The 25,955-nt window shown below is 45.3% G+C and overlaps 2 protein-coding genes across 3 annotated transcripts in view; one reads left to right on the forward strand and one right to left on the reverse strand.

The window, feature by feature from the left end:
• The first annotated feature begins 257 nt into the window (after positions 1 to 257).
• On the forward strand, positions 258 to 7,749 carry IAH1 (isoamyl acetate hydrolyzing esterase 1 (putative)). Its single transcript, XM_080615093.1, has 6 exons — positions 258 to 344; positions 1,512 to 1,564; positions 2,086 to 2,234; positions 3,061 to 3,222; positions 6,530 to 6,648; positions 7,465 to 7,749. The coding sequence occupies exons 1-6, from the start codon at positions 264 to 266 to the stop codon at positions 7,645 to 7,647; spliced, it is 747 nt and encodes a 248-aa protein (XP_080471219.1). The 5' UTR covers positions 258 to 263; the 3' UTR covers positions 7,648 to 7,749.
• Positions 7,750 to 8,798: 1,049 nt separating this feature from the next.
• The window catches only part of ADAM17 (ADAM metallopeptidase domain 17), a 37,677-nt gene continuing 20,520 nt past the window's right edge, over positions 8,799 to 25,955 (reverse strand). The window contains exons 8-20 of one of the 2 annotated variants that reach the window (XM_080615091.1): positions 24,191 to 24,280; positions 23,027 to 23,140; positions 22,342 to 22,486; positions 21,331 to 21,419; positions 19,089 to 19,241; positions 18,033 to 18,232; positions 16,933 to 17,036; positions 16,132 to 16,266; positions 14,904 to 15,034; positions 13,806 to 13,884; positions 12,711 to 12,799; positions 12,009 to 12,065; positions 8,799 to 10,888 (exon numbers count right to left, since the gene is read on the reverse strand). In XM_080615091.1, the coding sequence (XP_080471217.1) occupies positions 10,538 to 10,888; positions 12,009 to 12,065; positions 12,711 to 12,799; positions 13,806 to 13,884; positions 14,904 to 15,034; positions 16,132 to 16,266; positions 16,933 to 17,036; positions 18,033 to 18,232; positions 19,089 to 19,241; positions 21,331 to 21,419; positions 22,342 to 22,486; positions 23,027 to 23,140; positions 24,191 to 24,280 (1,737 nt within the window). In that variant the 3' untranslated portion in view covers positions 8,799 to 10,537. The remainder of the gene's footprint in view (positions 10,889 to 12,008; positions 12,066 to 12,710; positions 12,800 to 13,805; positions 13,885 to 14,903; positions 15,035 to 16,131; positions 16,267 to 16,932; positions 17,037 to 18,032; positions 18,233 to 19,088; positions 19,242 to 21,330; positions 21,420 to 22,341; positions 22,487 to 23,026; positions 23,141 to 24,190; positions 24,281 to 25,955) is intronic. The other variant, XM_080615092.1, reaches the window with a different exon arrangement.

The following is a 25,955-nucleotide window of genomic DNA, read 5'->3' on the forward strand; positions in this document are numbered from 1 at the left end:
ATAAAAGTCTTTATTTTAAAAATTATGCACGTGTTTTTAAACATGCTTTCAGACACCGCAAGGCGGGGCTCTACCGCGGGGAGCGCCATCTTTTCCAGGCCCCGGCTCCGGAGGAGGACGCGCTTCGCTATAAGGGAGGTGGAAAGCAGTTAAGCATTGACGCTGCTGGAACCTCACGCCGCCTCTTAACGCAGAGGAAGCGGTGAGGTCTCCTCCTGCTCCTCCGCCCCCCCCCCCGCTCCGGCGGACGTCCGGCCGCGGCCATGGCGCTGGTGGAGGCGGGTGCTTGCGGGCGGTTACTGCTCTGGCCCCGCGTCGTCCTCTTCGGAGACTCCATCACTGAGGTAGCGGCCCTGCAGCAGCTCCGCGCCGCCGCCCTTGGCTGTGGGGCCGCCGGCTTCTCCACACCGCCTTGGGACCGGCGGCCCCGCGGCTCCTGCCTGAGCTCCGGAGCCCCGTGAGCATCCCGGTTCCTTGTACCAGAGTACCGTGGTTTTCCGTGGACGCTGCGCCAGCAGCAGCCCGGCCTTCCACTGAGCCTGTGCCAAGCACAGGGTTTGACTTAATTTGTAAGGAAAACCGAGCTGGCTGCAGCGGGAGGGGATGCGTGTGCCCTGTCGTGGGGCAGCCTGGCCTCCAGCCTCGCCTCCAGCCTCGCCTCGCCGGCCGGCCCCCGCCTCGCCTGGGGCAGGAGAAGCCTGTCGGGCGGGATCACGGTGGCTGAGCCGCGTGAGCAGCTCTCCGCAGGGGTCTGACAGCAGTGTAAAAACCCGCTCTGACTGACCGGGGCTGGCGTGGCAGGGAGCAGCCTGGCTCTGTGAGGCGGGAAGGAGGCCAGAGAAGTGGGATCGCAGCCTGGTGTAGTCATGTCCTTGTTGGATCTCCCGTGAGAGTGTGCCAGGAGCTTTCACATTGATGGTCATTAATGAGATTTAGAGCCTTGTTGCGGAGAAGCTTTAAGTTACTGTGTTAGCAGTGTGGTCTGGTAAAAGTGTAGTTTCTGGTATTGCAGTGGCAGGGGTGTTTTTCAAGCAAGGAGGACAGCCTGTTGTCTGTAGTGGCCGTCATTGCTGCAGCATTGTAACAGAGAGGATGGGGCAGCAGTGGGAATAAAGAGGGATTAATTTTTCCACTGGTAGGAGAGATAGGTGTCTGACTGCGTTCTGAAGCAGCGTGTGGAGAGAGGATTGTTGAATGAAGGCACAATGAAAGGATCTTAGAAAAAGGTGTTAAACCCCCAAATCTCATCAGCCAAGATGAAACTGCAGCCTGGCAGCAGTCAGTTTTGATCACTTCCCTCTGATGCCAGTTGTGCGTCTTTGTAAAGACCCAGACTGTTGGACCTCTGCAGGGTAGGCAAGGCAGGCTGGGAGGGAGGGAGCGCTGCTGCAGCAGTGCCAGAGGCTGTGTGTGAAAGCCTTTGAGGAGAGAAGGAAGATGCTGGTGGTGGGACTGACTTGCTGGGGAGCGAGCTCTTCCAGTGAGGGTCTAACAGTTTTCCTTCCTTTCAGTTCTCCTTCCGGGAAAATGGCTGGGGGGCATATCTTGCTGAGAGACTGGTCAGGTAAGAGGTTAAATTCCAAAAGTAATGTCTAGCATACAAGAACGTGTGCAGCTTTTCTAAAAGAAGACCAACACAAGTTAATGTTTAATGTGTATTTATTAACTATTTATTTATTGCAGTGGAACTGCCTTAGTGGTAGTGTGCCCAGTAGTGGTGGAAATACTCACTGGGTGTTTCTTTCTACTCAAAGCTTGAGGGGAAATTAAAAAAATCATAGTTTGGGTAGGAAGGGACCTTAAAGCTCATCCAGTTCCTGCCATGGGCAGAGACACCTTTCACTAGACCAGGTTGCTCAAAGCCCCATCCAGCCTGGCCTTGAACACTTAAATCCTTAGTGATTGTCGAGATTGTTGTTTGTGCACTTTCAAGACACAGTTATAATCCCATTGAAAACTCCTGTGACCCCTCATCATTTCTGAGAGGGACAGGAGCAGGTGTCCCGGCAGAGTGGTTCAGAACGCTCCAGGTTTTGTCCTGGTGTGCAGAGGAGGACTGTTCTTTATGACACGTTTCTGTTGCAGAAAATGTGATGTTGTGAACCGTGGACTCTCAGGATACAACACCAGATGGGCTAAATTGATCCTGCCAAGACTGATCGCTAAAAGTGCTGGTGCTGAGAGTACTGTTGCAGTTACTATTTTCTTTGGAGCTAATGACAGTTCTTTGAAAGGTACTGTACCTTCCCTCCCCACCCCTCACCCCATGACAGTTTTACAGTTCAGCAGGGAAGGAGAACATCACACAGACTTTCCTGGCACTTCTCCATGAACCAGTTGCCCTCTCTTTGTTTTTACAGTGGATTGTTTTCAATCATTTTATTTGTATTTAAACCATGCAGTGCCTTCTATTCCTCTCCCTCTCACAGAGTTTTAATATCGAAAGTAAATGTCAAGGTGCTCAAGAATCAGTCATGTGTCCATCACTTAAAATTGGAGTTGGGCATCCTGCTGATTTTTCTGCCTTTAAAGCAGGCTGATGAGTTCTGGCAGACGGGCTGAGGAAATGAGGGAATGAATGCGCATTTGGATTCTTTTTAAGATAAGCATAGCAGCATGCAGAGCTAGTCTAATCAAAATGATAACATCAGTGCACGAAGGACTGATTGTGCATCTATGGGAATTTCCCAAATTTTCTCCGCATCTGAGAGGGGTAAAAATCTTGAGTTTTGTGTCAGTGAGGTTTGAGGTGATTGTGTGATCTAATACTAACATACGGGGTTGTAAGAAAGAGTGTCTAAAAATACATATTTTTCTTTGGTTTTTTGTTTTCCCTGTGCCTTATTCCTACTGAAAGTGCTGTGTTTAAAACCTTGATTTGCCTGCTTTGGATGTTGAGGAACAGTGTTTTCCTACCACACCTCGTGGTCCAGCAGTTGAGGTGACCTGCACACAAAATGAGTGCCCACATTCATATGCTGTGTACGAAGCACATTGTACTGTGTAATAAACCTGTGAGCAGTTTAACGTCACTAGTGCATGTGCTCTATCCCTGAACAGATCTGAACCCAAAGCAACACGTTCCTTTGGAGGAGTACGCTGCGAACTTGAAGAGCATGATACAGTATCTCAAGTCAGTGGACATTACTGAAGACAGGATTATTTTGATAACGCCACCACCTCTTCAGGAATCAGCTTGGGAAAAGGAGTGCCTTGCCAAAGGTAAGAGTGATGCGGATGGGCAGAGCTTCAGCATTTTACTGGCAGAGTGTAAGTTCCTGATCGCAGGCTGAGAGGTGATTCGCTTCATGCTTGTGCCAGATAGACGGCAGTCATGTTCCTTGAGCTGATGGAAAAAAGGACAAGTAGTTGGCTTGCTGAAGAGCTTTTGGATAAGCTTGTGCAGTAACTACAAACTGATCAGTAACATTCTTTTGAAAGTGTTGTTCGAGCTGTTTGTGCATAGAACTGACAGAAGTGTCTGCCCTTTGGGAATGCAGGTTGTACTGAGATGTCCTAGGCAGACTACATCATGTCCTCGCAGCTCCCAAAATAACCTGAATTATGGAAGAAATTCTGGCATTGTGTGCCTTAGAAAAATTTATAATAGTCACAATGTATTTGCCATCTATTTGGATAAGGAGGAATATCCTAGCCAGGTTTATTTTAAATTTACACCTCCCTCCCCAAGGATATCATAATCTAAAATGCTAATAAAAGTACCTGGGAAGGAAGCAAACAGTGATTAAATGATTTTTCATTATGATGTTGTTCAAGGTGATTCTAAAAATAGAGACACAAGAGCACTGCTTATTTTATGTTACTCAGCTGGTGGAAATTGCCATAATCCCACTGACTCCAGGAGTGACAGTTTATGCTGCTTGAGAGTGAGTCCTGTTTTGGGACAACTTGTCCACTTCTTGCACATTTATAAAAGACGTTTGAGTTAGATTCAGGTAAACACAGAGCTGTCACCTTAGTATTTGCAGGGTTTTCTCTAACTTAGGTGATATTGCATATCCTGAGCTCTGTGCTCAATCTAGGTGATAACATTTTGAAGATGATCCCATGTTTAAACTGTACCAAGTTAGGCTGTGTTGTTGCATGACTTTGCATTAGGGGGGTTTGTTGTGTGGCAGTGGTCACTGTGCAAAATGGGTTTTGGACTGTATGGACTTTCAGTCTCATCCAGCCGGGTAGTTTTTATATTTAATGTAGAAAAAGATAGACAGTCCCCCAAAGAGTTATAGTCACAAATTGTGTAAGACAGTAGCAGCTATAGCAGGTCAGATCAGACACGGCCAGTATGGTATATGTGGCAGTAGTAGATCCTTGGACAGGGACTAAGGGGCAGATCAGGCATACAGCAGCCTTTCCTGTGTGTACGCCCAGCTCCCATTATAGCCTTAGTTTTCAACACATGGACCCATATTGCCCTCTTGAAATGTTAGATGAGCACACCATGAATGCTGCTTATCTGGCTCCTAGCTATCAAGTAACACCTCTAAAATATTGTTAATTCATTTTCATCTTAAACCTATGTTTTTTATGGCATAGAGAGGGAGGAAGCTTGTATTTACAGTGTTGACTCTGCCAGCATCTGTCTCGAAGAGTTTGCTGTGTAGGGACGGAAAAAAAGACAGGGTGTTCTCAGATGGTGGACCACAAACGGAGTACTGTGGGCACAATAAGTGGCATTTTTGGATCATCTGCCCTCAACTATTATCCAGGGGAAATGTGTTTATTTCTGGTTTTGTCAGTTAGATATCAGAGCAAAGGAGAGAGAGGTGTGAAACATGAGGGTGATGATATTCACAGGAACATTCATTCAGGTGTGAAAAGAGGTGCGAAAAGATGCTCAGCTTCCAAATCAGAGTGCTGTGGGAAACAGAGTCAAAGCCCTTACTAAGGTCAGAGCTGCTCTTCATCATCTGCGTAGCCATTAATTCATCGCAGAAGGCAATCAGGTGGTCAAGCACTATCTGGCTTTGCTAGATTTGTATTGATAGTTCCTTCTTGTCCTTCATGTCTTTGGAAATGAATTCCAAGAGGAGGTAACCCCAGTCTTTCCTAGCACTGAGGTGAGGCTGAGTGATAAACAGTTCCCAGGTCCTTTCTTGTCTTTCTTGAGATTGGATGTCATGTGAACCTTCTTCCAGTCACTGTGGGGCTCCTGTTAGCCGTGAATTTCTGTAGGCGGAAGGCATTGACCTCGTGAGTGCAGCAGACAGCTCCTTCAGGTCAGTCCCACACCCCCAGATGTATCTGGTGTCTCAGAGTTTCCCCTAAGCCGTTGCTCCCCACTCCTGGCTGTCACAAGGCAGGGTGGGATGTGCAGGTCAGGATCAATTGCTAGGTTGCCTTCTTGATCCCTCAGGATACCCCCATGTTCCATCTGAGCTTCCTTTAGCTGCTGCTCTTCACTTACAAACCCAGCAGCACATGCTTCTGCAGAGCTGCACATTGAGAGCAGGTGTGCATGTGCTTCCAGAATGGAAGAGGAGATGGAAGGGTCAAGAAGTAATCCTGACAGTGAAAGAAAAGGCAAAGGGAGAACTCTGCTAGGATGTAAGTCATCAAACTGGAAAGGGGCAGGACTGCAGAACCTCACCTGGGGTGGTGGAGCTGTGGCCAACACAGGGAACATGGCAACAAAGGGAGCTCTGCGTGGTGGCGGCTGAATGAGCTGAAGGGCCACTCAGTCCCATGTGAGAGTTAAATCAGGAAGAAAGTTAAAGAAAGGAGGAGGCAGGAAATGTACTGTCATGGGGAAGCACCAGTGGGGCTGCCAAAGGTATTTTGATGATGAAAACAAATGATGGGAGGAAGGAGATGGCAGCGTGAAGAGGTGGGAACCATCATGTGCAAGGAGGGAGTAGGAGTTGAAGGTCCCATTAAAAAGAATAATAATAAAATAAGGTAACTTAATGATATCCCGCCCCAAAGTTTCCCTGGGCTCCGTACAGAACTGCTGGCACTGAGCACGGACTGACCGCCCAGCTCCCAGTTAACTGTGCACACAAAGGTACTGTTTGTGTGTGCTGATCAAGCTTTGGGCCTACATGTGAGACTACTGGGGAGATGCTAGATGTTGGATGTCACCCAGGGAGTAGAAGACAAACTTCAAAATAGATTTACATTTCCTTCACCCTATTCCGCATGCTAGGTGGAGGTGTATGAAGAGTTTTAAATCTATGCATGGATTCCACCTGAAGCTTGCCAGAAGGTGGAAGCTGTGAGCAGCACAGAAATAGCCTTTACACCCTGTGCCTGTTGCGTCTCTCACCTCTTACACATCTGTTAACAAGAAACATGTTTTCAGATGCCTCAAAACTGATAGGTGCCTAGAAAGAGACTCACCAAGCTTTAGCTTCCAGCCACTGAAATCTGCATGCTTTGGATTTGGTTTGCAATTGGTTATATGTGGGCTGGTTTAACAAACTGGTATGCATTGTGTGTGCTGCAGAGGACTGAAATCAGGGTGGATCAGTCACAATTGCTAAATGTTTTCTTTGTTTCTGATGGATAGGTGACAAATTGAATCGCCACAATGCTACCACCGGGAAGTATGCCCAGGCCTGCGTTCAGGTCGCTAGGGACTGTGGAACTGATGTAGTCGACCTCTGGACACTGATGCAGAACAATCAGGTGTGATGTCAAAAAGGCTTTGAAACTGTCATGACTTGTGAAGTGCATCATTTAGCTTAGAGGAACTGGTAGAGCTGCATGATCACTGAAATGGTACAAAATAGATCCATATTACACTTTGGGGAAGGGAAAAAGTAATCCAGAAAGCTTCATAGTGGGCTTTGAGAAATAAAGCTTAACACAACCTGGCCATTATGTGTGCTTAGTGAATGTCCCCTGGGAGCATTACACATAAATAACCTTTTCATAGAATCACAGGATGGTTTGGGTTGGAAGGGGCCTAGTTCCGACCCCCCTACGATGGGCAGGGACACCTTCCACTAGACCAGGTTGCTCCAAGCCCTGTCCAACCTGACCTTGAGCACTGTCATTAATGGGGCAGCCACAACTTCCCTGGGCAACCTGCACAGCATTGGGGTAATGTCTGCACAAGGTTAGGTCAGGCTGCACTGGTGCCTCGCTGATGCAGGTGACCAGATTCCTAAACTTGTCTGTGGCAGGGACTGCAGGCTTTTCCTATAGGCAAATAACTCCAGTTTGAACACTGCATCTTTCCTCTCACCCACGCTCGCTTGTGCAGTTGACTGTTCAGTAGTGCAGTAGACTCAATATTTTGATTGCATCATTAATCCCGTGATCTTTTCCTGATGAACAGCAGTGACTTTGGCCATCAGAACATTCTCTTAATACTTTAATACAAGCAGTGAAAAAAAAAAACAGTTTATAAGCCAGCTGGCTCTGATGAACTTAACAGTTATTAATACCTTCTATTTGCAACTAGCAAGTACACTGATAACGTTTTAACCTCACCTGCAGGATTTCTCTTCCTATTTGTGTGATGGTCTTCACTTATCACCAGAAGGCAACAGCTTTCTAGCAGCACAACTGTGGTCACACCTGGAAAGAAAATTGTCAGCTCTTCCTTTCCTGCTTCCATACTGGCGCGATGTGGATCACACACACCCCGAGGCCACTCTTCTGCCAGATGCCCTGCAGTGAGGAACTGAAGCAGCCTTGCTGAACAAAGCCACTCTGCTTGTGAGCAGCCAGTGCCAGGAGGATGCTGCAGCCATTGCATTCCTGGGCAAGGGGAGGTGGGGGGACCCCCTGACAGTGCTCTGCCTTGTCCCCTTCTCTTGGGCTGTGGGAGAATAAAAGATGAGACCACTGCGGGTGTGTCATGGGGTAGCTCAGCAGCATGCTGCATGTGCTGGTAGTGTGAACATCTGTGGGGGTGAGCAGCTCTTTCCTTGGAACATTTGGAAGAAAGTAAGTCTCTCATAGAGGCTGCCCTGAGTTTTAGGAACTGCAGTTTGATTAATAGCATCTACTAGCTTTGAACACCTAGAAGCTGGTAAGAGGCAGTAGTGTGGAGAGTCTTAGGAGCTATTAACATCAGTTAAGTTTAATTTGTTTGGATGTAATACAGCAGTGAAAGCAGTTATCTGAGCTTTAGTGAGACTTTTGATAAGTGATAGATTGTAGTTCAGAGCAGGGGGTGTTTAACTTAGTTGGGCACCAGCTTCTTTACACCCGCCTCTTGCATATAGGCACAGATTGCAAAGCAGTGCAGAGCCTGATGAGAGAGCTGTTAGTACCATATGGCTGCCTTTGCTCCATTAAATGGACAAGTTGGTCAAGACCTACCATCCACTATGCAACAGTGTTACAGACTGCAGCACAAGTACTTATTTTTCCTGTGCCTGGAGCTAGACCAGAATCAAGTTTGATCACTTACAGTATTTATGAATATTAAACTGGACTGTCCTGCCTGTAACAAATGCTTATAGTAAAGAGTGGCTGGACCAGGTCAGGGCTCCCTGCAGATCTTCCTGCCTCTGAGGTTGTGAACACACTGTGCCTGTACTGCTGTCACAGCTTCAGGACTACAGCGCACTCTGAGGCATGGATGGCATGCTCCAAACCTCAATTTTCATGCTTTTGAGTGCCTGCCGTTGCCTTGTTTTCTTTTGGGGAATAAAGCCCTCAGTGCTGAGAACACACTTCCTACCTGAAAAGGCATGTGAGCACACTCCCACACCTCACCTGAATTTCACCATCAGGGCTGACCATAATCCACAGGGCTTGTGGTGAAACTGGCTCCATTCCTGGCTGGAAGCAGGGCAGCCCTCCGGGTGCAGAAATAACTGGCTCACAGCTGGCTGCATGCCAGACTCCTAACACAGGGTTTCACTGAAGAATTTAGATCTTTCCTAAAAGGACTGAGCAGAAACAGCTCTTAACTATAGACTTTTTTAATATAAAAAGCTTTTATTGTATTGGGAATTAAATTAACTCCTCACATGTGGACTTTGCACTGAATCAAAAGAAGAAAACCCAAACAACAACAAACCCCCCAGACAAAGTTCAAAACCGGTATATAAAACACAATAGCTACTCAGGAATACCATAAGGCACACAAGGTTCAAGTATTAGTGTAACAAGTGTCCGCAGTGGGGAAGAGAGGGTCTCTTGCACCATCCCTTCCGCGCCGCAGCGGTTACTTCCCCTCATATGTAAATCCACCTCCCCTGTCGCTGAGCACTGGCTTGTAACAGTTCAAATGGTTCTACCCTGTTGTGTTTTAGGTCAGTTTTACCCACAGATTACTGTGGGAGAGAACAGATGCAGAACTAAGATGCTGCTTTACTATCAGTTGCTCTGTGGCTCCACTGTGTCAGTCCCTCTGCTACTGAGCTAAAACAATGCTCCCGTGCCAGTCCCGCTCACCTTACAGATCTCCAGGTGTACCAGAGGACACTGTTAAATTACCTACTTTGAACATCACATTTTACCCCTCTGGGTGGGATTTGGAACTTATGATGTCTCCTCCTCACACTTGCCCTGTAAGTTTAACAAAGGTTCATTTACTTTTTAATTAAATTCACAATTGAACAAATGCCCCCCCCTCCCCCCGCCGAATGGAGTGAATTCCACCCTCCTCCATTTATTTATGCAGTAGGAGCTTCCAAAGGCCGCACAAGGCCACAGAAATCTGAGGCTCAGCTCTTTGAACATCTCAACAATAGTGTTAGTTATTTCCAAGTAACATCTGGAGAAACATTTCTGCACTGAAACAACTGCTGTAAACAGCTGCCTATAGCTGCTTATCCACATAAATGGTTTCTCCCCTTACACTTCTCCTACCAGATACCTTCAACACACAAGAGTGGGAAACTTTATCTGCCATGGAGACAAGACAACCTCACTGCTAGAGACACAAGTTTCATGCTGGAGGAGCATTTCCATGCAGCACGTAAGGTTTAACAGTCTCCCTATGTTCCTTTTATTTCTTTAGAAGCTGTACGTGGTAAGAGTCTTGATTCCAATATGCATCATCATTCAGTGCTATGAGACTGTACTTTTATCCGTTTCGCTACTCTCATTCTGCTCTCAAGAATCTGTTTAGGCTTTGGCTTACATGTACCTTAAACTGCTAAATGATCTACTCTATATGGAACATACTGCAGTGTTTTCATCTTGTTTTTAAAAGCCCCTTAATTCTGTCTATCAATCAGTGCTGTCAGACTACAAAATATTAAGTTATAAAAAAGGCTGATATACACAATCCAATATCCAGCAGGATATTTGGTTTTACACCACAGGTTGAAGGAAATGTTAAAGGTCAAGGAAGTAGAAAAACAAATCCAAAAAGCTTCAAATACAAGCCAGTTTGAGTTTGGATTTTCCTTTTTAAAAGATACAATGCTCTAATAAATGTAATTTAAGGAAGGTCATACACATGACCAGCATCTGCAGTAGGTCACTTCCTTATTTCTCCCACTCCCTCGCAAAAATATATATACATATATTTATATTTATATAAATGAAATGGTTTTAGATCCTTATTTTGCATACACAAGTCATACATTTAGAAGGCAGCAAGACACTAGCACTCTGTTTCTTTGCTGTCCACGCGGTTCTGGCGCTGCAGTTTGAAGGATGAAGCTTTCTCGCTCCTAATGACAGGATGATCTGTCAAGTCCTCAAAAGATTTGGCGGCTGAGCTACTGTTTGGGAAAGGGTCCTTCTCAAACACATCCTCATCGATGTGAGAGTCAGTGCTTGGGTCCTCCTGAATAGTGTCCATTCTTTGGTGGTCTTGCTTCAGTGCTGCAGCGACAGCAGGCACGGCTGTGATGGGCTGCAGTGGCTGGTGCCGGCTCGTCGACTGCGCCGCAGGGAAGGGTTTGATGATTCGAACAGAGGCAGAGTCCAGGCTGCTGAGCATCTCCACATTCTGCAAGACACAAGCAGCCACACCACCGCATCTAGTCTGGGATTTGGTTTTTTCCCATTTTCAGAAAGAATGGGCACTTTCTGAGGAGCACCTCCACCTCTGTTACAGCAGTTTGAAGTCTACTGCTTCCCCTCCAGAGTGAGGAGCCCATTGACTATACCTGTGCTCTGTTGCTACACCTGCTTCTGGGATTTTCTTGATTGAATTCAGGTATAAAGCTCTAGGGTGACTTATGGCACTCATGACCAGGTATGGGGCACTTAAACTAAGATTACCCTCAGCTATGTAAGAGTAGATGACAAAGGCAATCTGCCTCAGTTGTCTTTCACTTCAGTATGCTTCCCTCAGTGGTTGTGCAAGAGTTCTGCAAGGCTTTGTTCCCCTTCCATTACAAAACATTTCTTTAACTGAATGTTTCAGTTATTAATAGGAATCGGGCAGTCAGGATACCCAGAAATGTACGTCAGAAGATGCCTGGTGCTGGACTGTAATTAAAGTTTAGACACTTTTTTGCTTTTCTCCCAGCTTGGTATCTACAAGGGTGAGAAGTGTCTCTGATGGGTCTCCTGCACCCAGAGCATAAGGAACTGGAAGGCTCCAGCACATCTGGTCACTAAAAGCCGACTCCTGCAAACAGCCACTGCAGCACAGACACCACATTTAGCAGAGATTTTCGTGCAGCGCCACCCTGCTGAGCCTCATGCTTCACTGACACCACTTGGCTGGGAACAAGCTGCCTGTGGTTGAAGCTGCTAAGTGACGTGTGCTGAGGGGCCTCCATACACAGGCGCTTGCAGTAGGGCTCCGCAGAGCAGAGTGGCTTCCTGCCCAGGAGGGAGCTGCAGCAAGAGAGCTGCTGTGGCAACAAGGTCACAACACAGCTCTTACAGGAAGGAAGAATGAGAGCCCACCAAGCTGCAGTGCTTGATGTCCCAAACACAGGCTTGTTCAAGAACAGAGTTTCTCCTCTAGCTGATTCATCATAGGCAGCGTGAGGCATAAGGCCCCAACGCTCTCTACTGTCACTTCTGTGATAAATACTCTGCACACACCTTAGGTTCACATTTCCTAACACGCATTGGAGAGCTTTCTGACAGTTTGTATTCAGACAACAACTTACACTAGGACAAAACAGGGACTTTGTGTTCTCCTCGTACTGTTTGTCCAGTTTCTTGTCCTATTGGAAAACAAACAAGTGAAAGCAAACTAAAACAAACACACACACAAAATAAGAAAGTTAGTTTCCCAGTTGCAAGGTCTCTGTGCCCCTGCAAGACCACAGCAGTGTGTGGGGCTCTTTTCCCATGCTTTGCCACCCGTCCCAGAGGTGCTTGTGGGTACAGAACTCTACACCACTATCAGCATCATGCCACATGCCCACGCTCCCAGTTGCCAGGAGCTCACTCTCTTTGTCCATCTACCCAAGGCTCAACCAAGACCACTTCCCTCTCTGGATCTCCCCACAAAATGTGGTTGTCTTATTTCTTAGTAGAGCTTTAGAAAACTTTGACTTTAATGGAGGTTACCAAAATTATACTTGGGTAGAATTCCGGAAGCAGAGGAAGAAAGACAGCCTAGGAAAGAATGGGAAGGGCTTCAGCCATGGGAGCACTGGGTCTGGGTTTGCCAGAACCTGGCAGAGTTTAGCAGGAATTTTACCTACTGAAGGAGCAGTAAGTCTTACATATGCTGGACTCCCCCCTGAGGTTTGCTAAGAGCTTGCCATCACGTTCTCCCACAGACATCTGCCATTTCATATACAAAAGGTGCTCTCTTGCAGCTCAATCCAACAAAGCGGTCATCTCAAAGTCAGCTTACTCACCACGCAGTGCACAAGGATGCTGAGAGGAATCCAAAACAGTAAAGAGAAGACAAGCACAGAGCCCACTATGTTATCCGCTAGGAACTTCCCTGTGAAATCAGTTCAAATCTGTTAGTTACCTCCCAAATACTGTTTCACGAACATACAAGTCTATGTCCATTCTGTAGCCCCTGCGCATAGAAGCCAAGCCACAGAACTGCTGGGAGAAGCACAGGCTGCAGGACTAGGCAAAGATAAACTGGCTACAATTTTCTGAAGTTGTATCCAACATGTTAACAGGAAGAGGTTTTTCCTCTGTTGTTCTCTGGTGAGAAACGCTGATAGGCTGCAAATACGAGTTGACTGGGAGGAAGCAATACTGAGCTAGCCAAGCTGCCCCTCTCGTGTATGCAAGACACACTGCAAGTCTTGTTACCAATTCTGGTTTTACAGTTGTGTGATAACTACCTGCCTCCACAAACAAAATATATAAACATCAAAGATACTTGAAGTGCCTTGACCTGCATGGGCTAAAGAGCTTTAACAGTTACCTAAGAAACAGATTTTTGACCCTAGAACTGAAGACTGAAAGCCCCAAGCCCAGATAATTACACTGTGCAGCACAGCATTACATACAGTGAACGCATGCAGTTACTTCATTACACAGCACTGGCTTAAGAACAGGTTTTGTATGGTTCCAGTACCGCAGAGCAAGACACTAAGGGCTACAGCTGCTGGGACTGCACAGTGCAGATAAAGACCATGGAGGCCAATTTTAAACTAGTTGGCCTCTAAAAAGATTGCCTGTTACTCCCTTTTCTCTACTTGACCTACTTCTTGGTATTCAGATAAGAAGCTATCATCACCTTTACAGGCTTGGAAGATGCCTAGAAAACAATGGAAAAATGCAAAATAATTCTCCATCCTTTCAGCTTTAAGAGGCACCATCAGTATTGTCAAACTTTAAGCAAAAATGTGTTTATGTACACCAGCAGCACAGCTACTGGCTGCCCTTGTGTACAGGTGAATACAACCAGTCAGCCAACTCCCTCTGAGGCTTTAGAGGGTCATGTCATGAACTGAAAAACCCTCAGAGGATCTGGTTACATATCTTACCAAAAGTATTGATGCTGAGTTGGTCTATGAAATCCCAGAATCGTTCAATCACATCCTGTACTTGCTTCTCACATTTGCCCTGCAAAAGTAAACACTTACTTACAAACTAATCTTAGGTTCTCCAAGCATTAACTACTGCTGTGTTGCAGACGGGGAGAAGATACAAAGACAGTAATGAAAGGAAGACTAGAGAGCAGACCTTGACTCGTATTCTGAGTACAGATTCACTCACACCCAGTAGCAGTAGTTCATTTTTACTGCAAAATTTTGGCAAAACAGTTTCTATTGTGTTGCTGTCTAGAACAGACATTTGAAACATGGGAAAAACTGACCCATCCTCACCCCATGTTAAAGGACGTAAAATGAAGTTTCTGGAGAGGTTTAAGTGCTGGAAACCTCAGCTCCCATTGCCCACTGAGAAGTCTACAGCTCTCAGGGTTACAGACAGACTCCCAGATCTGGCTGTACAGGTTTAACACAGCAGCTCATCAGCCTTTCCTGTTCTGCCAGCGGAAGGGCTGGAGCATGCCCCTGCCCTCCCAGACAGGCTTCTGCCAACACCCAGTCTAGCTCTAACCATTGGGGTCTGCAGGCAATGTGACTGTGCAGCTGTGCCATGGAACCAGTCACTGAGCACCAGCAATTCAGTGATCTCCCTGCCACAGGCTCAGTGCTCTCTTCAGATATTGCTAGCTAAATCTTGATGGATTGCTCTCTGACCTGGATTATTCTAGTCAAAATGAATTGGGCTAACATGAATAACTCAAGCAGCAAGTGCTGCTAACCCAGCTGAACTTACAGCAGCACCCATTCACCTCCATCAGACAACCTGCCAACTGGCAGAGCTGTGCAGACCAGTGGAAGGGATAATATGCAATGGCAGAAGGTAATGGCTTCACCTCACACAGGTCTCCGCAGAGCTCACTTCCACCTGCAGCCTCAGACACCCTTTAACATTTACCCTGTGGAGTATCACCCTGCTCAGCAGCTTGTCAAACTTTGGTTTCTTTTTACCAGCACAGTCCTCATCAGAGAGGCCTTTAAGCCACCAGCCACAGAAGCAGAACATGCAGTGCACTGACAAGAGGGACAGCTTACGTTGGTGTCACAGAAGCCCACGGTGCAGGGCTTCCCTTTGCGCAGGAACAGGAACTGGTCATTAGCATCGACGTATGGTACGCACCGGTCCTGCTCATCCCGGCAGCACACCTTGCACGAGTTATCCGTTTCTGCAACAAAGCAGCAAACTCATTCCTTGGATGCACCAAGAGTCACCTGCAACCTGGAATCCCACATGTCCTCTGTCTGACCATGTTCCTGCACAGCTTCCCCATGGGGAAAGCACAGCTGTGTAAGTTGCCCAAAAGGCAACTTACAACAAATCTGATGACCTGACCAAGCCTGAAACAATCACATGCCTTGTACAACATATTAAAGGACACAGTGAGACCAAGCTCTCCACGCTGATAGCCCAACACTGCAGGACTCAACAGACCAGCAAAGAGGTTCCAAAAATATCCAAAAGACAGATCTAAGTGTCTCTTGGGCTTTGGATGCTCTAGGCATTCTTCTTATTGGCTATGCCTCTATCTCAAACAATGGGGCTCACAGCACTTGCTAATGCTGCCCCTGTGAAGCTCTTCTACTCCCAGCTGCTTTACCATATCTAAGAGATGATATAGAGGCCAAGTGAGCAGTAAAACTTACTGACAGAAGTATATAACAGGCAGGTTTGCAGTAGCATGGGCCTGGACTTAGGAATCCTGTGCTGTCAAGGTACTGTAACCTCTTCGAAACCTTTCTTTAACCAGTTGTTGGAGACCACCACTCCTCTGCCAGATGCCTGGTCCAGAGGTTGTTGGGATCTCCTTACAACCCCTCCTGTCCACCTCTGGCAGAGGGGCTGAGAGGTAGGAGTGTCACAGAAATCACAGAGTGGTTTGAGTTGGAACAGACCTTATAGACCATCTAGTTCCAGCCTCCCTGCCATGGACAGGGACACCTTTCGTTAGACCAGGTTGCTCAAAGCCCCATCCAACCTGGCCTTAAACACTTCCTTTTACTCTCATTACTTCCTTTAACCCCTCCCCTTTAACTGAGGTGCCAGTCCTGAAGTCTTAATTTCTTCAACCCAGACCACCAGAAGACAGGAAGACACTGACATTCCTTTTCTAAACAGAAAACACTAGTGCTGAAAAAAACAAGGGTTTAAACTTTTTCAGAGACCATAAACTGAGCCCTCCACCAGGCCAGCCCACAGCAAAGCCAGCTGTCTCAAAGGAGCAGAGATGAGGCACACTGTTCAGTTCAGTCCCGTGTCACCCACCATTGCATGCACATGACCGCAGGTTCTTCTCCCTCTCGCAGAAAGGGACACATTCCCCATCCTTGCACTTCCCCATGTCCACACAGACCGTGTCATCTGGAGCATTCCCTGGAGGGGGGCACTCACTGCTGTTCCCTAGAGATGGGGAAGACTATGTTAGAGTACTTAAGGGTGCAGAACCAAAAAGAAGATAAGGGAAATTCAGACTCATCCCAGTGGTAGGACCCCGATAGTTTGTTCTTGGCTTTTATCTGCTGGCTGGCTGCCTGCCAGCTCCTCCAAAAGGCAACAGAAGCTCTGGAGGCTTTGAACAACTCGGGCATTGTGGCAGTCTGGCAACCAAGCAGTAGGTAGCAGGCCCTGTAGGCACCATCAGCAAAGCAGGCACTTGGACTTGACTCCTTGCCTCCAGGAAAGATTATGAGGAGGAAGTAAACAAGAGGGGAAGTGCAGCAGAGTTGCAGATCTATAGCAAGATTCAGCTCATTCCTGTCCCGTGCCAGTGGCACACTCTGGTTTGCTTTTTCTTCTTTTAAGGGAAAGAAACAAAAAAGAAAAAAATAAAAATAAGACAGAAAAAACCCCAACCCAACAGTTTTCATGTTCTTCTGAGCATAAATCACCAAGTGCCTCCTGAACTACAATGAAACTCATTATAGGGCAATTGTGTGATGCTTAACTGGTCTCTAAAATTACATGTACCGGATGACTAAAGGGCACTAGTTTGAAAGCAGATTGAACAGGACACAAAGCCTGAAGCATTTGGCTAACTGACATAAAGAGGCCAGAACCATGTCCTACCAGTGCAGAAAGACTCTCCTTTACAAGTAGCATTTATGGCTTCTTGGCATTTCTTCTGTGCGCTTTCAAACTGGCAGCCTTTACAGCAGGGACTGTTCCGATCACTATGGAAAGATCAAAATGAAAGAAAGAAACATTAAGCAGTTATTTAAAGAAGACATACAAGCACAAAGCCAGGGAGAAAGGACAACGGGAAAAAAAAGGCTGCTACTTAGAGACTGACTGATTCAAAACCTTTGCCAGTTCTGCCCTTCACACCACCACCTTTCTACACACCCGCTCACTATTCATTTATCAAAGGTAAATAGAAAGTACATCATAATGAGAAATAACATGGGGACCCCTATATCCATTCAAGGCACTTGGATCCTCGTCTTGTCACCTTCTGTGCAGCTTTGGACAAGATCTTCCACTGTTTTTCCCCACACATATCCCCTCCTTCCATTTGTCCTGAAGGTTTACTGCTCTTGAGATATTCTGCACCTAACGCAAGAAGGCCCTTAGTACAAAACCAGTCATTGAAACTGAGGGAATTTCTTGCTCAACAACAGAAGGTGCACGAGCTCTCTACTGTTAGGTGGTGCGAAGCTGACCTCTGAAAACAGACTGGACACTGCTTAGCAGCAGGGCTGCAAACACCCTGAAGAGCAAGAATAACAGAAGGAGGACTCAGTGCAGTCACTGTGCTGTCTGCTCAAGCACATTTTGCAGCAGTGTTGAAAATACCAGGATGTGATCCCAGTTTAAAGCCACCTTACAATACAAGCAAAAATTGTACTTGCACAGCAAGTTTGCACAGGAAAACTGTAATATTAATTTTTGATGGCCTACGTTTGCTTAAAAATAACACCACCACTAATCTTCAAGCCTGCAGCTCTTGACTCCTCCCAGGAAAAGTAACAGAATGCTATAAAAACTCATGTATGCCAACAGTGTGTGCACACAGCAGCCTATCCTAAAACCCTTTACTGTCTTCAGCTCACATGTCCAGCCTTAAGGCCAAGAAACAGGTCTGTGACACTGCAGGTGGCTTTAGGAGCTTCCAGTCCACCCCCTGCTCTCTCCCATGTTCAGAGAAGATGCAGTGTGTCTCCCCTTACCTGCACTTGGCACCGTCTTTCAGTTTACAGTCTGCAGAGCAGCAGGGATCAGCCTGCTGGTACAAGAGGCCAGGATCACATTCCTCCCCTTCATCCACCCTGGAGTTCCCACACACTTTGTTGTTGCGCTCTTTGAAGCACTCCTGGGCCTTGATCTCTATGGTCCTATGGATGGATTTTTTGCTGCAGCTTGAGAACATCTAGTCATGAGGGAAAAGAGCAGCACTGAGGAGGGTACCTTTCTGTCAACAAGCAGCATCTAAGACAGCTTCAGCGTCCTTATGCCTCCCAATCCTGGTGTCTCAGAAAGTAGTAATTCCTTCTACACTGCCAATTTGGTACCTTGGAAACATTTTAAGATGGGAAAGTAACGGTTGCTTCCATGAAGGACGCTGCTGCGTTACAATGCAGAGGCATCTAAAGGCTCTGGGTCACAGAACAAACTCCAGCTCTCCCACAGCTTCAGGAGCACCAGCAGCCACCCCAAGACAGGCTGTGAAGGTGCAGCAATGGGGAAGAGACTGCGCTGCCCCTCAACAGCAGGGCTTGGCATTAACCACAAGTCAGACTAGACTGCACACTGATCATCCCCTTGGTTGGATAATCTTGGTTTCTCCTCTGCCGAACAGGCATCATGCAGAACAGCCACACTGCCAGTGCGAGTTTCTGCAACTGGCAAGCACCATGGCAGTGGAGTCTGGCAAGCTCTCTCCAATAAGAATAGCTATGGACCACCCAAACACTATTTGGTACTGAAGGTACTGTATTTGATGTGCTGATGACTTGCTTTCAGCAGCATGTGGCCACAGCTGATTACAAATAACTAATTAAAAAAGCACCTGGAGATGCTATGAGCTCCAGTGAAACTCCAAATCCAAAGCTGAGTTACCTTGCAGAGAACGAAACAGCATGCAAGTATGTTTCTTCTGACAGCTAATCTATGACATTCCTAATAGTTTCAAGCTACAGGAATCATTAACTAAATAAACTTTCCATGCAAAGGGTCACTGACCATAGCAGAAACTTTTATGTGGAAGCAAAACTATGCAACTATACCTTGTTGTTTTCATGATCTCCACTGACAGCAATTGGATACATAACATATTTCCCTCCCTGGTCTTCAGTGGGGGCACATTCTGGCAGACTGTCAGGATCATGCTCTGCTCCAAAGTTATGTCCGAGTTCATGTGTCGTAACCAGGTCAGCCTCCTTTGAATGTGAAACAAGCAATGTTGAAAAGAATTAGTCCGACCAGGACAGGGCAGAAGATTCCACCTGCTTCCAAGGCACCAGCAATTCTAAAATGCACTGAGATGGAAAGGAATCTCTCTATGAATATTGTTGGTTTGGGTTCTTTTTTTTTAGAAGTTGGGAACTGAAGGCAAGCAAAACTATGTTCCATTTCCAAAGGCAAGTTCCAGGACTAGATCTGAGTACTAAACCAATGTTAAAGGCAAAATGCTGTTCTAGAATAACAACTCATCTTGTTTTCAGTGCAATGCAGGTAATTAAAATATAAAAATTTGCTTTTAAATAGCTGGAAGGCATAAAAAGTTGGGAAAAAAACCCTAATCCAAACAAACACCAGCTACTAAGATTAGTCAATCTCTTGTTTAACATATCTTGCCATTAGAAATACTTCTAAAAGGATGATGACATTAGGAGTGCTGAATAAGCTCTTCTATTGCATGATTACTCTGAAAGACACCCACGTATGTGGCCCAGCAGGGATGGATTTCCAACATCATTTATGCAAGACAGGACTCAGTGTGCTGAGGATCCCAAAGCGGCTCTGCCTCACTGCACACCTCCCCACAGCACCTTGACCAGCAGATGGTGTAAGCTCACAAGGTGGCAACCACCAACAAAACCAGCACAGAACTAAGAGTTAAGCACAAGGAAATGGAGCAGTGCAGGAGAAAGAAGCAAGTCTGAGGAGCTAACCTTCATTTCAGCTGTTTAGCAGGCACGGGAAGGATGAAGCACTGCAACAAGCAGCACCAGTATTCCCATACAGGCATAGGTAATGCGAGAGGTAGAGACAGGAGAGCTGCCCAGAGATGACTCCTGTGCTTTGTTGTGTTTAATCCGGGGACAGGTTTTAAGCAGGTTTTTTCTTCTTTTAAGCCTAAGTGTACACCATGCAGCATTCTCCCTGTGAAACCAATCCGTAACAGTCCTGCTGCCTCATCCCAAGCTTTGTGTCTGCCACTGGGATGACAGCAAACTCAATTTCTTTTGTAATCCAAAGCAGCCAGCTTGGATATCGAACAACAAATGCAAATAGCATGGCAACAGCTAGAGCTCTTTGTCAACATCCCTCTAACACACAGCTTCACTGTCTTCTTTTTTCCTAGCTTCTTGACAGCTTCTGTGCCAAGTTTTAGCCCACACATTAATCATGAATTCCCTTTATAATCAGGCTACAGAAGAACACAGCTGAGAAGGCAGCAGAAGTCAGCAAAAGAGAAATGTGCCCAACTGCAAAGATAAGGTAGATGCAAATACAGGCACTGCTCTGGTATCTTTACAAGTGAGACAAAGCTCATATTCAGGCCATTTTGTATTTACTATCTCATCAAGTACGAAAAAACAAAAAATCCAGACAGCACCAATTGGGCTTAGTACACACCCTCTCTGTTACACCATTCTCTGCTCTACTTTCACAGAACACACAAAAATCAAGTAGAAGAATTTCATTAAAAGGCTCAAACTAAACCTCCTACTTTGCCTGTACTACTTTCACTGCTTTACCTTGCAAATGGAACAGACCAAGAGTACGCAATCATCAGCCTGCACGTTGTAGCTGAAAGTAACAGCAAACATGTAAGCTTGTTCTTATTTACGTTAGAAGACTAATTTTATGCTTACTGTGAGGCTACTTGTTCTATAATTCTGCTTGTCATGTATGAGGGGTTGGTTTGGTTTGTTTGGGCTCTGTTTGTGGTTTGTTTTTGAGGTTTTTTTAAAGCAAAATTCATTCAAATTCATCCTTAGATATCAAAATCATGTTTATATCTGGACAACTACAGCTCCTATTAGACACAAGCTAAGCTTCCTCGTTCCTGTTCTGCCATGAATTCAATCTTCAGTTCCATTCAATCCTGACTCCCCTTGTCAGCAGGAATCAAAATTGTGATTTTGGGTTTGTGACCTACCCCTTGTCCCTGCCTCAATCGGAAAGCCAGCAGCTTGCTCCCAAGAGGGCACAAAAACCTGTCACAAACCTATGGCATACATCAGCACACACATATGTACACCAAATAGTCACACTCTGCAGAGGAGGATACTTTCCTACCTTTGTGAGGATGGTCTTGCCATAGTTCTTGGTGCTGGTTAAGCCACTGTTCAGATAGATGTCCTTCTTTGCAATTTGACTGTAATAAGCTACAGAAATGAGAAATAAATGAAAATTGAGTTTTCTTGGTTTTGAGGCATGTTTGGTGGAGAGAGGGATTCTTGTTCAGGGACATGAACAACTTCACTGTTCTCACAAGCTCACCAGTGAGACCCTGCCTCATGCCAGTTTCTGAAGTGGGGACTCTTTCAAGCACAGCAAAACAGCTTATGTACTGTAGTAAAGGCAAAAATATAAGAAATTTCCAAGGCATCTGCCATTCCAGAACTACTGCAAGATGCACCTACACAAAGCAGCCCTTGGTCTAGGGTTTGTTCTAGCCAGCTTGTTCACACCAGACAGTTTAGTGACTTTTACCATTCCCTCCTTTATTTTTCCAGCTCTAGCCAAGAAAATGGCCATCTATTCTACCCAACAACCAACTACCTTAGAGTTTGGCTTGTTCAGCCCAGAAAACAGAAGGCTCCAGGGAGACCTTAAAGCAGCCCTCCATTACCTAAAAGGGGCCTACAAGAAAGCTGGAGAGGGATTTTTTACATGTGCCTGTAGTGACAGGACAAAAGGTTTTAAACTGACAAAGGGGCTTTAAACTGACAGAGGGGAGATTTAGATTAGATATTAGGAAGAAATTATTTCCTGTGAGGGTGGTGAGACACTGGCGCAGGTTGCCCAGAGAAGCTGTGGCTGCCCCATCCCTGGCAATGTTCAAGGCCAGGCTGGACAAGGCTTTGAGCTACTTGGTCTAGTGGAAGGTGTCCCTGCTCATGGCACGGGGGTTGGAACCACATGACCTTTCAGGTCTCTTCCAACCCAAACTGGTTTATGATTCTATGACTAGAATCTAGGCAAATAACACGTCATGCTCCTTGAGAGCTGGAAAAGAAGATTAAACACAAATCACAAAAATTAGCTTTCAACCCAAAACTGGGTTAGAAGAAAAAGCAGCCTTGCCTTTAGGACAAATGCCACCATGGCTGTTAGGTCTGGGAGAGCCAACATAAGCCAATCCAAGCGTTCCCATGTCAAAATCTTGATACGTGAAGAGATGAGCAAGACACACATGAGCTGCTTTCTCAGCAATATCAAAGCTAAATTGCTTCAAAGAGAAGAAAAAAAAAAATCAGATCTTTGTAAGACAATTTATGGTGCACATTACAAGTCTACAGACAAGAACATTTATCTAACGAGCCAGACAAGCACCTTCCAGATCTGGTTAAGTCAGAAAACAGCAGCTGTGTAGCTGTCCTACAGAGCTGTAGAAAATTAAATGAATACCCAAGTACACTGGCACATTCATTTATGCAACTTGTCTATTCATTTCCTCTTTTCACAGAGAGGGGAAAACCAAGTACAGTAATTTGGTGAAGGTCACAAGGCAGCCAGTCTCAGGGCCAGACATATCAAGACTGCCTTACTGACTCAGGCCACATGTTAAGAATACTAATTGGTGTGTGCTCTGTAATTATGCAGTGGGGGCCTTTACCACGGGCTACAGGGCACATCAGCTACTTCGACTTTGTGTAACATGTACACGTCATGCAAAGGAAGTAGAGGAGTTTCCTCTGTTACTACAGAGCAGCTGTAGGAATGAGTAATTCTCTGTAAGGGGCACACTTTTTCACGGGTTACAACCTACCTCTAGCAGCATTTTCACATCCCAGGCATCTTTCTTATCATCTGGGTAACTTTTTGCCATATTGTAATGCTTTTCTCCAGGTTTTACAAGATTGGGCTCATTATGGATGATAATCTATATTTCAGAAAGGGCAATAACAACGTAGAGGAATTTGGGTCAATTTTATAGCTACAGAAAAGTTTTCAGTGTAATCTTAAATGTCTCAATACATCTGCAAGGAGAAAAATTCAGACTCAGCATGCTTCTAATGTTAACTTTTCAGTCTCTGCTAGTTAAGATACACCAGCTACAATCATTAGGGCAATATCAATAGTTTTCACTGTAACATTCTCCTTTAAGATGCATGTCACTCTATCAAAAGAGCCAAATGCAACCAGGACTTACACCTAGAGTATAAATAATTCCAAACTATTCCTAGCTAGCAAAATGTATTTCAAATAACTGCTACTTTCCCAGTAAGATGGAATTAGTGCATTATGTTCTTTCCCCCTCCCCAGTTGACTCTCCTTCCTTGTTCCTGCAGACCTGTTCCCAGCAAACGGGCAGCTCTCTTGTACTATTAGTCTCCGTGTCTCACATCACAGCTCTTGTAGTGCTCTAGCTGATGGATTCCTCTTGCTTTTAATGCCCTTTCCCAGATTTCAGAAGCAATCATATACATTGAAGTCACTACATCCCCCATGTCCATCCTATACCAGCCTTCATGCTATCATGATATCATGATGCCTAAGGGAGTCATTAAAGCTATTCAGGCAGGCTTTGTGCTTTTTCATCTGTGTTTTAGGTCAACTCAGGCTTTGTAAGCTAAGCACTAGCCATAGACACAAACATCACATACATGCATATAAGTATGTCTGACAGAAACAAGAATTGCTCATATTCAGGGAAGAAAAAAAGGCAACTTTGAATTGAGATTAAATATGGAAATGCTCTTTCTGCAAACTCCCATCTCAAACGCTGCAAGGAACTGAAAATGAGCATGCTGAGTCACATCACTAACACCACCACTGGCAAGATGTGATTTCAGAGTGCTCCTGGCTGGAGTTAAGAATTTAGGATTTGATTATTTTTGCTCTAATCCAGATAAAATAATCAGAAACCCTGATATCTAAACCATGTTCTTATCATCTAAATTGGAAGCCCTTTGCATGAGTCAGTGAATACCTGCTCTATCTGTATGCCATATCCATTGAAGGCTCCATTGTCCCAGGAAGTGTTTCGGTAGATGTCATCTACTCTGTCTATCAATTCAATCTATGTAGGAAAGAAAAACACGTTACTTAGTTCTGAGCTTTCATGTAGTAAAGTTCAAGACACTCAGAAAAACAGCAACATACTCATCTAGAAACACTCACTTCAAATTAAAATTGAACCTCATAGAACAGAACAGACACACTGACTGATCCAAAACCAACAGTACTTGGATCCAGAGAGTATTATCAAATATCCCTGAAAATTTTTATCCTTAAAAAAACCAAAAAAGCAGTACGAAGTTCCCCATTTATCACTTTCATCTGTGTAGTGGAAAGGCAATAATATTAAGAACAAGGCATCTTAGGAAACACTTTGTTCAGATACTAGTTTTCCAGGTTTCTCTGAGGGGGAAGGGCAGGAGGGAGTTGTTTTTACTGCTTTGTTTTAGCACAATGCTTAACTAGTTTAACTGACCCTTGAGGCTTGCTTCCCTCTCCCAGCCAAAACCCTATTATTTTCCTCATTATGGTTCAAGTGCAAGGTTCCAGAAAGTCTCTCATCAGTGCTCACTATCAATACCTCCCTTTTCAAGTTGTTCTCATCATCTTAAAAACCACCTCCTACTACACATGAACCACTAAACTTGCTCAGAATCAGAAGTGACATTCAGAGTCATTTGCTAATGGTTTATGCTTTAGTTTTCCAATCACCATGTTGTTAACAGTACACATGTACCCAGGAACCACAACATTAGGTTAGCCTCAGCATGTGTCAGATGCTGACATAATAGCATCTCTGCAAACACGCCAATTGTTACCTGGAGAGTGTAAACATTTCTGGGGACAGAAAGGTCAAAAAGCAGCAAAGGTGGAATACAGTGGTTAGCATTTCAAAGAGTCAGGCTCAGAAAGAGACTCTCAACAAACAAAAGTGGTTTCCTTTGGTTTTGTCTCCAGTCCCCAGACCCATACACTCCACTCCTGCTGAAAGGCTGTGGGCAGGTGTTCTGTTTCACAAAACTTGTCAGGCAGACAACTCCATTGTACTGGTTTTGGCTGGGTTACTTGGTAACCAGCACACGTGATGGAGCCTTGCTTTCCTAAGGACGGCTAAACACCTGCCTGATGATGAGAAGCTGTGAATTAATTTCTTATTTTGCTTTGCTGTATGCACATCTTTTGCTTTATCTATTAAACCGTTTTTCTCATTCCTCAAATTGTCTTACCTTTACCCTTCTGATTCTCTCTCACGGGAAGGAGTGAACCAGTGCCTGGGTGGGGCTGAGCTGCCCACTGGGGTTAAGCCACAACACCCATGTACAACCAAACTGTTCACCACACCTGCTTCCACTTTTATTGTTCTGCATAGAGGATCTTGGAAGAACTTAGAAGGAAAATAATAATAGTAAAAAAATCTATACAAGTTGCTTTTGCCTGTCATATGGGTTTTAAACACACTGGAACTTAAAGATGCTCAGACTGTTTGTTTCAATTGTTTTGATTTCAAAATCCAGGAGATTCTAAAGTTCTGACTGGAAGAAGAAAATAGCATAGCCGCAAGAACCACATGAAGAGGAGGGATTTGCTTGTAAGTGAATGTTGAGGACTAACTGCAGTATCACCACTACAAAACATTTTTAAGCATGATTTCCAGGTATAAAGCACACACAGCCATGAGATGCAAATACATTATGTTGTACAAAAGTAGTACAAGCTGTATGCTGGTATAATGACTG

This window comes from Psittacula echo (genome assembly GCF_963264785.1).
Source record: "Psittacula echo genome assembly, chromosome: 4".
Lineage (NCBI taxonomy): Eukaryota > Metazoa > Chordata > Aves > Psittaciformes > Psittacidae > Psittacula > Psittacula echo.

Bases quoted from the DNA above. Each gene is read 5' to 3' on its own strand.
- IAH1 (XM_080615093.1), top strand. From the start codon at position 264: ATGGCGCTGGTGGAGGCGGGTGCTTGCGGGCGGTTACTGCTCTGGCCC. The intron at 1,565-2,085 runs GTAAGAGGTTAA...TTTCTGTTGCAG, and splicing joins CTTGCTGAGAGACTGGTCAG to AAAATGTGATGTTGTGAACC. The intron at 2,235-3,060 runs GTACTGTACCTT...ATCCCTGAACAG, and splicing joins TAATGACAGTTCTTTGAAAG to ATCTGAACCCAAAGCAACAC.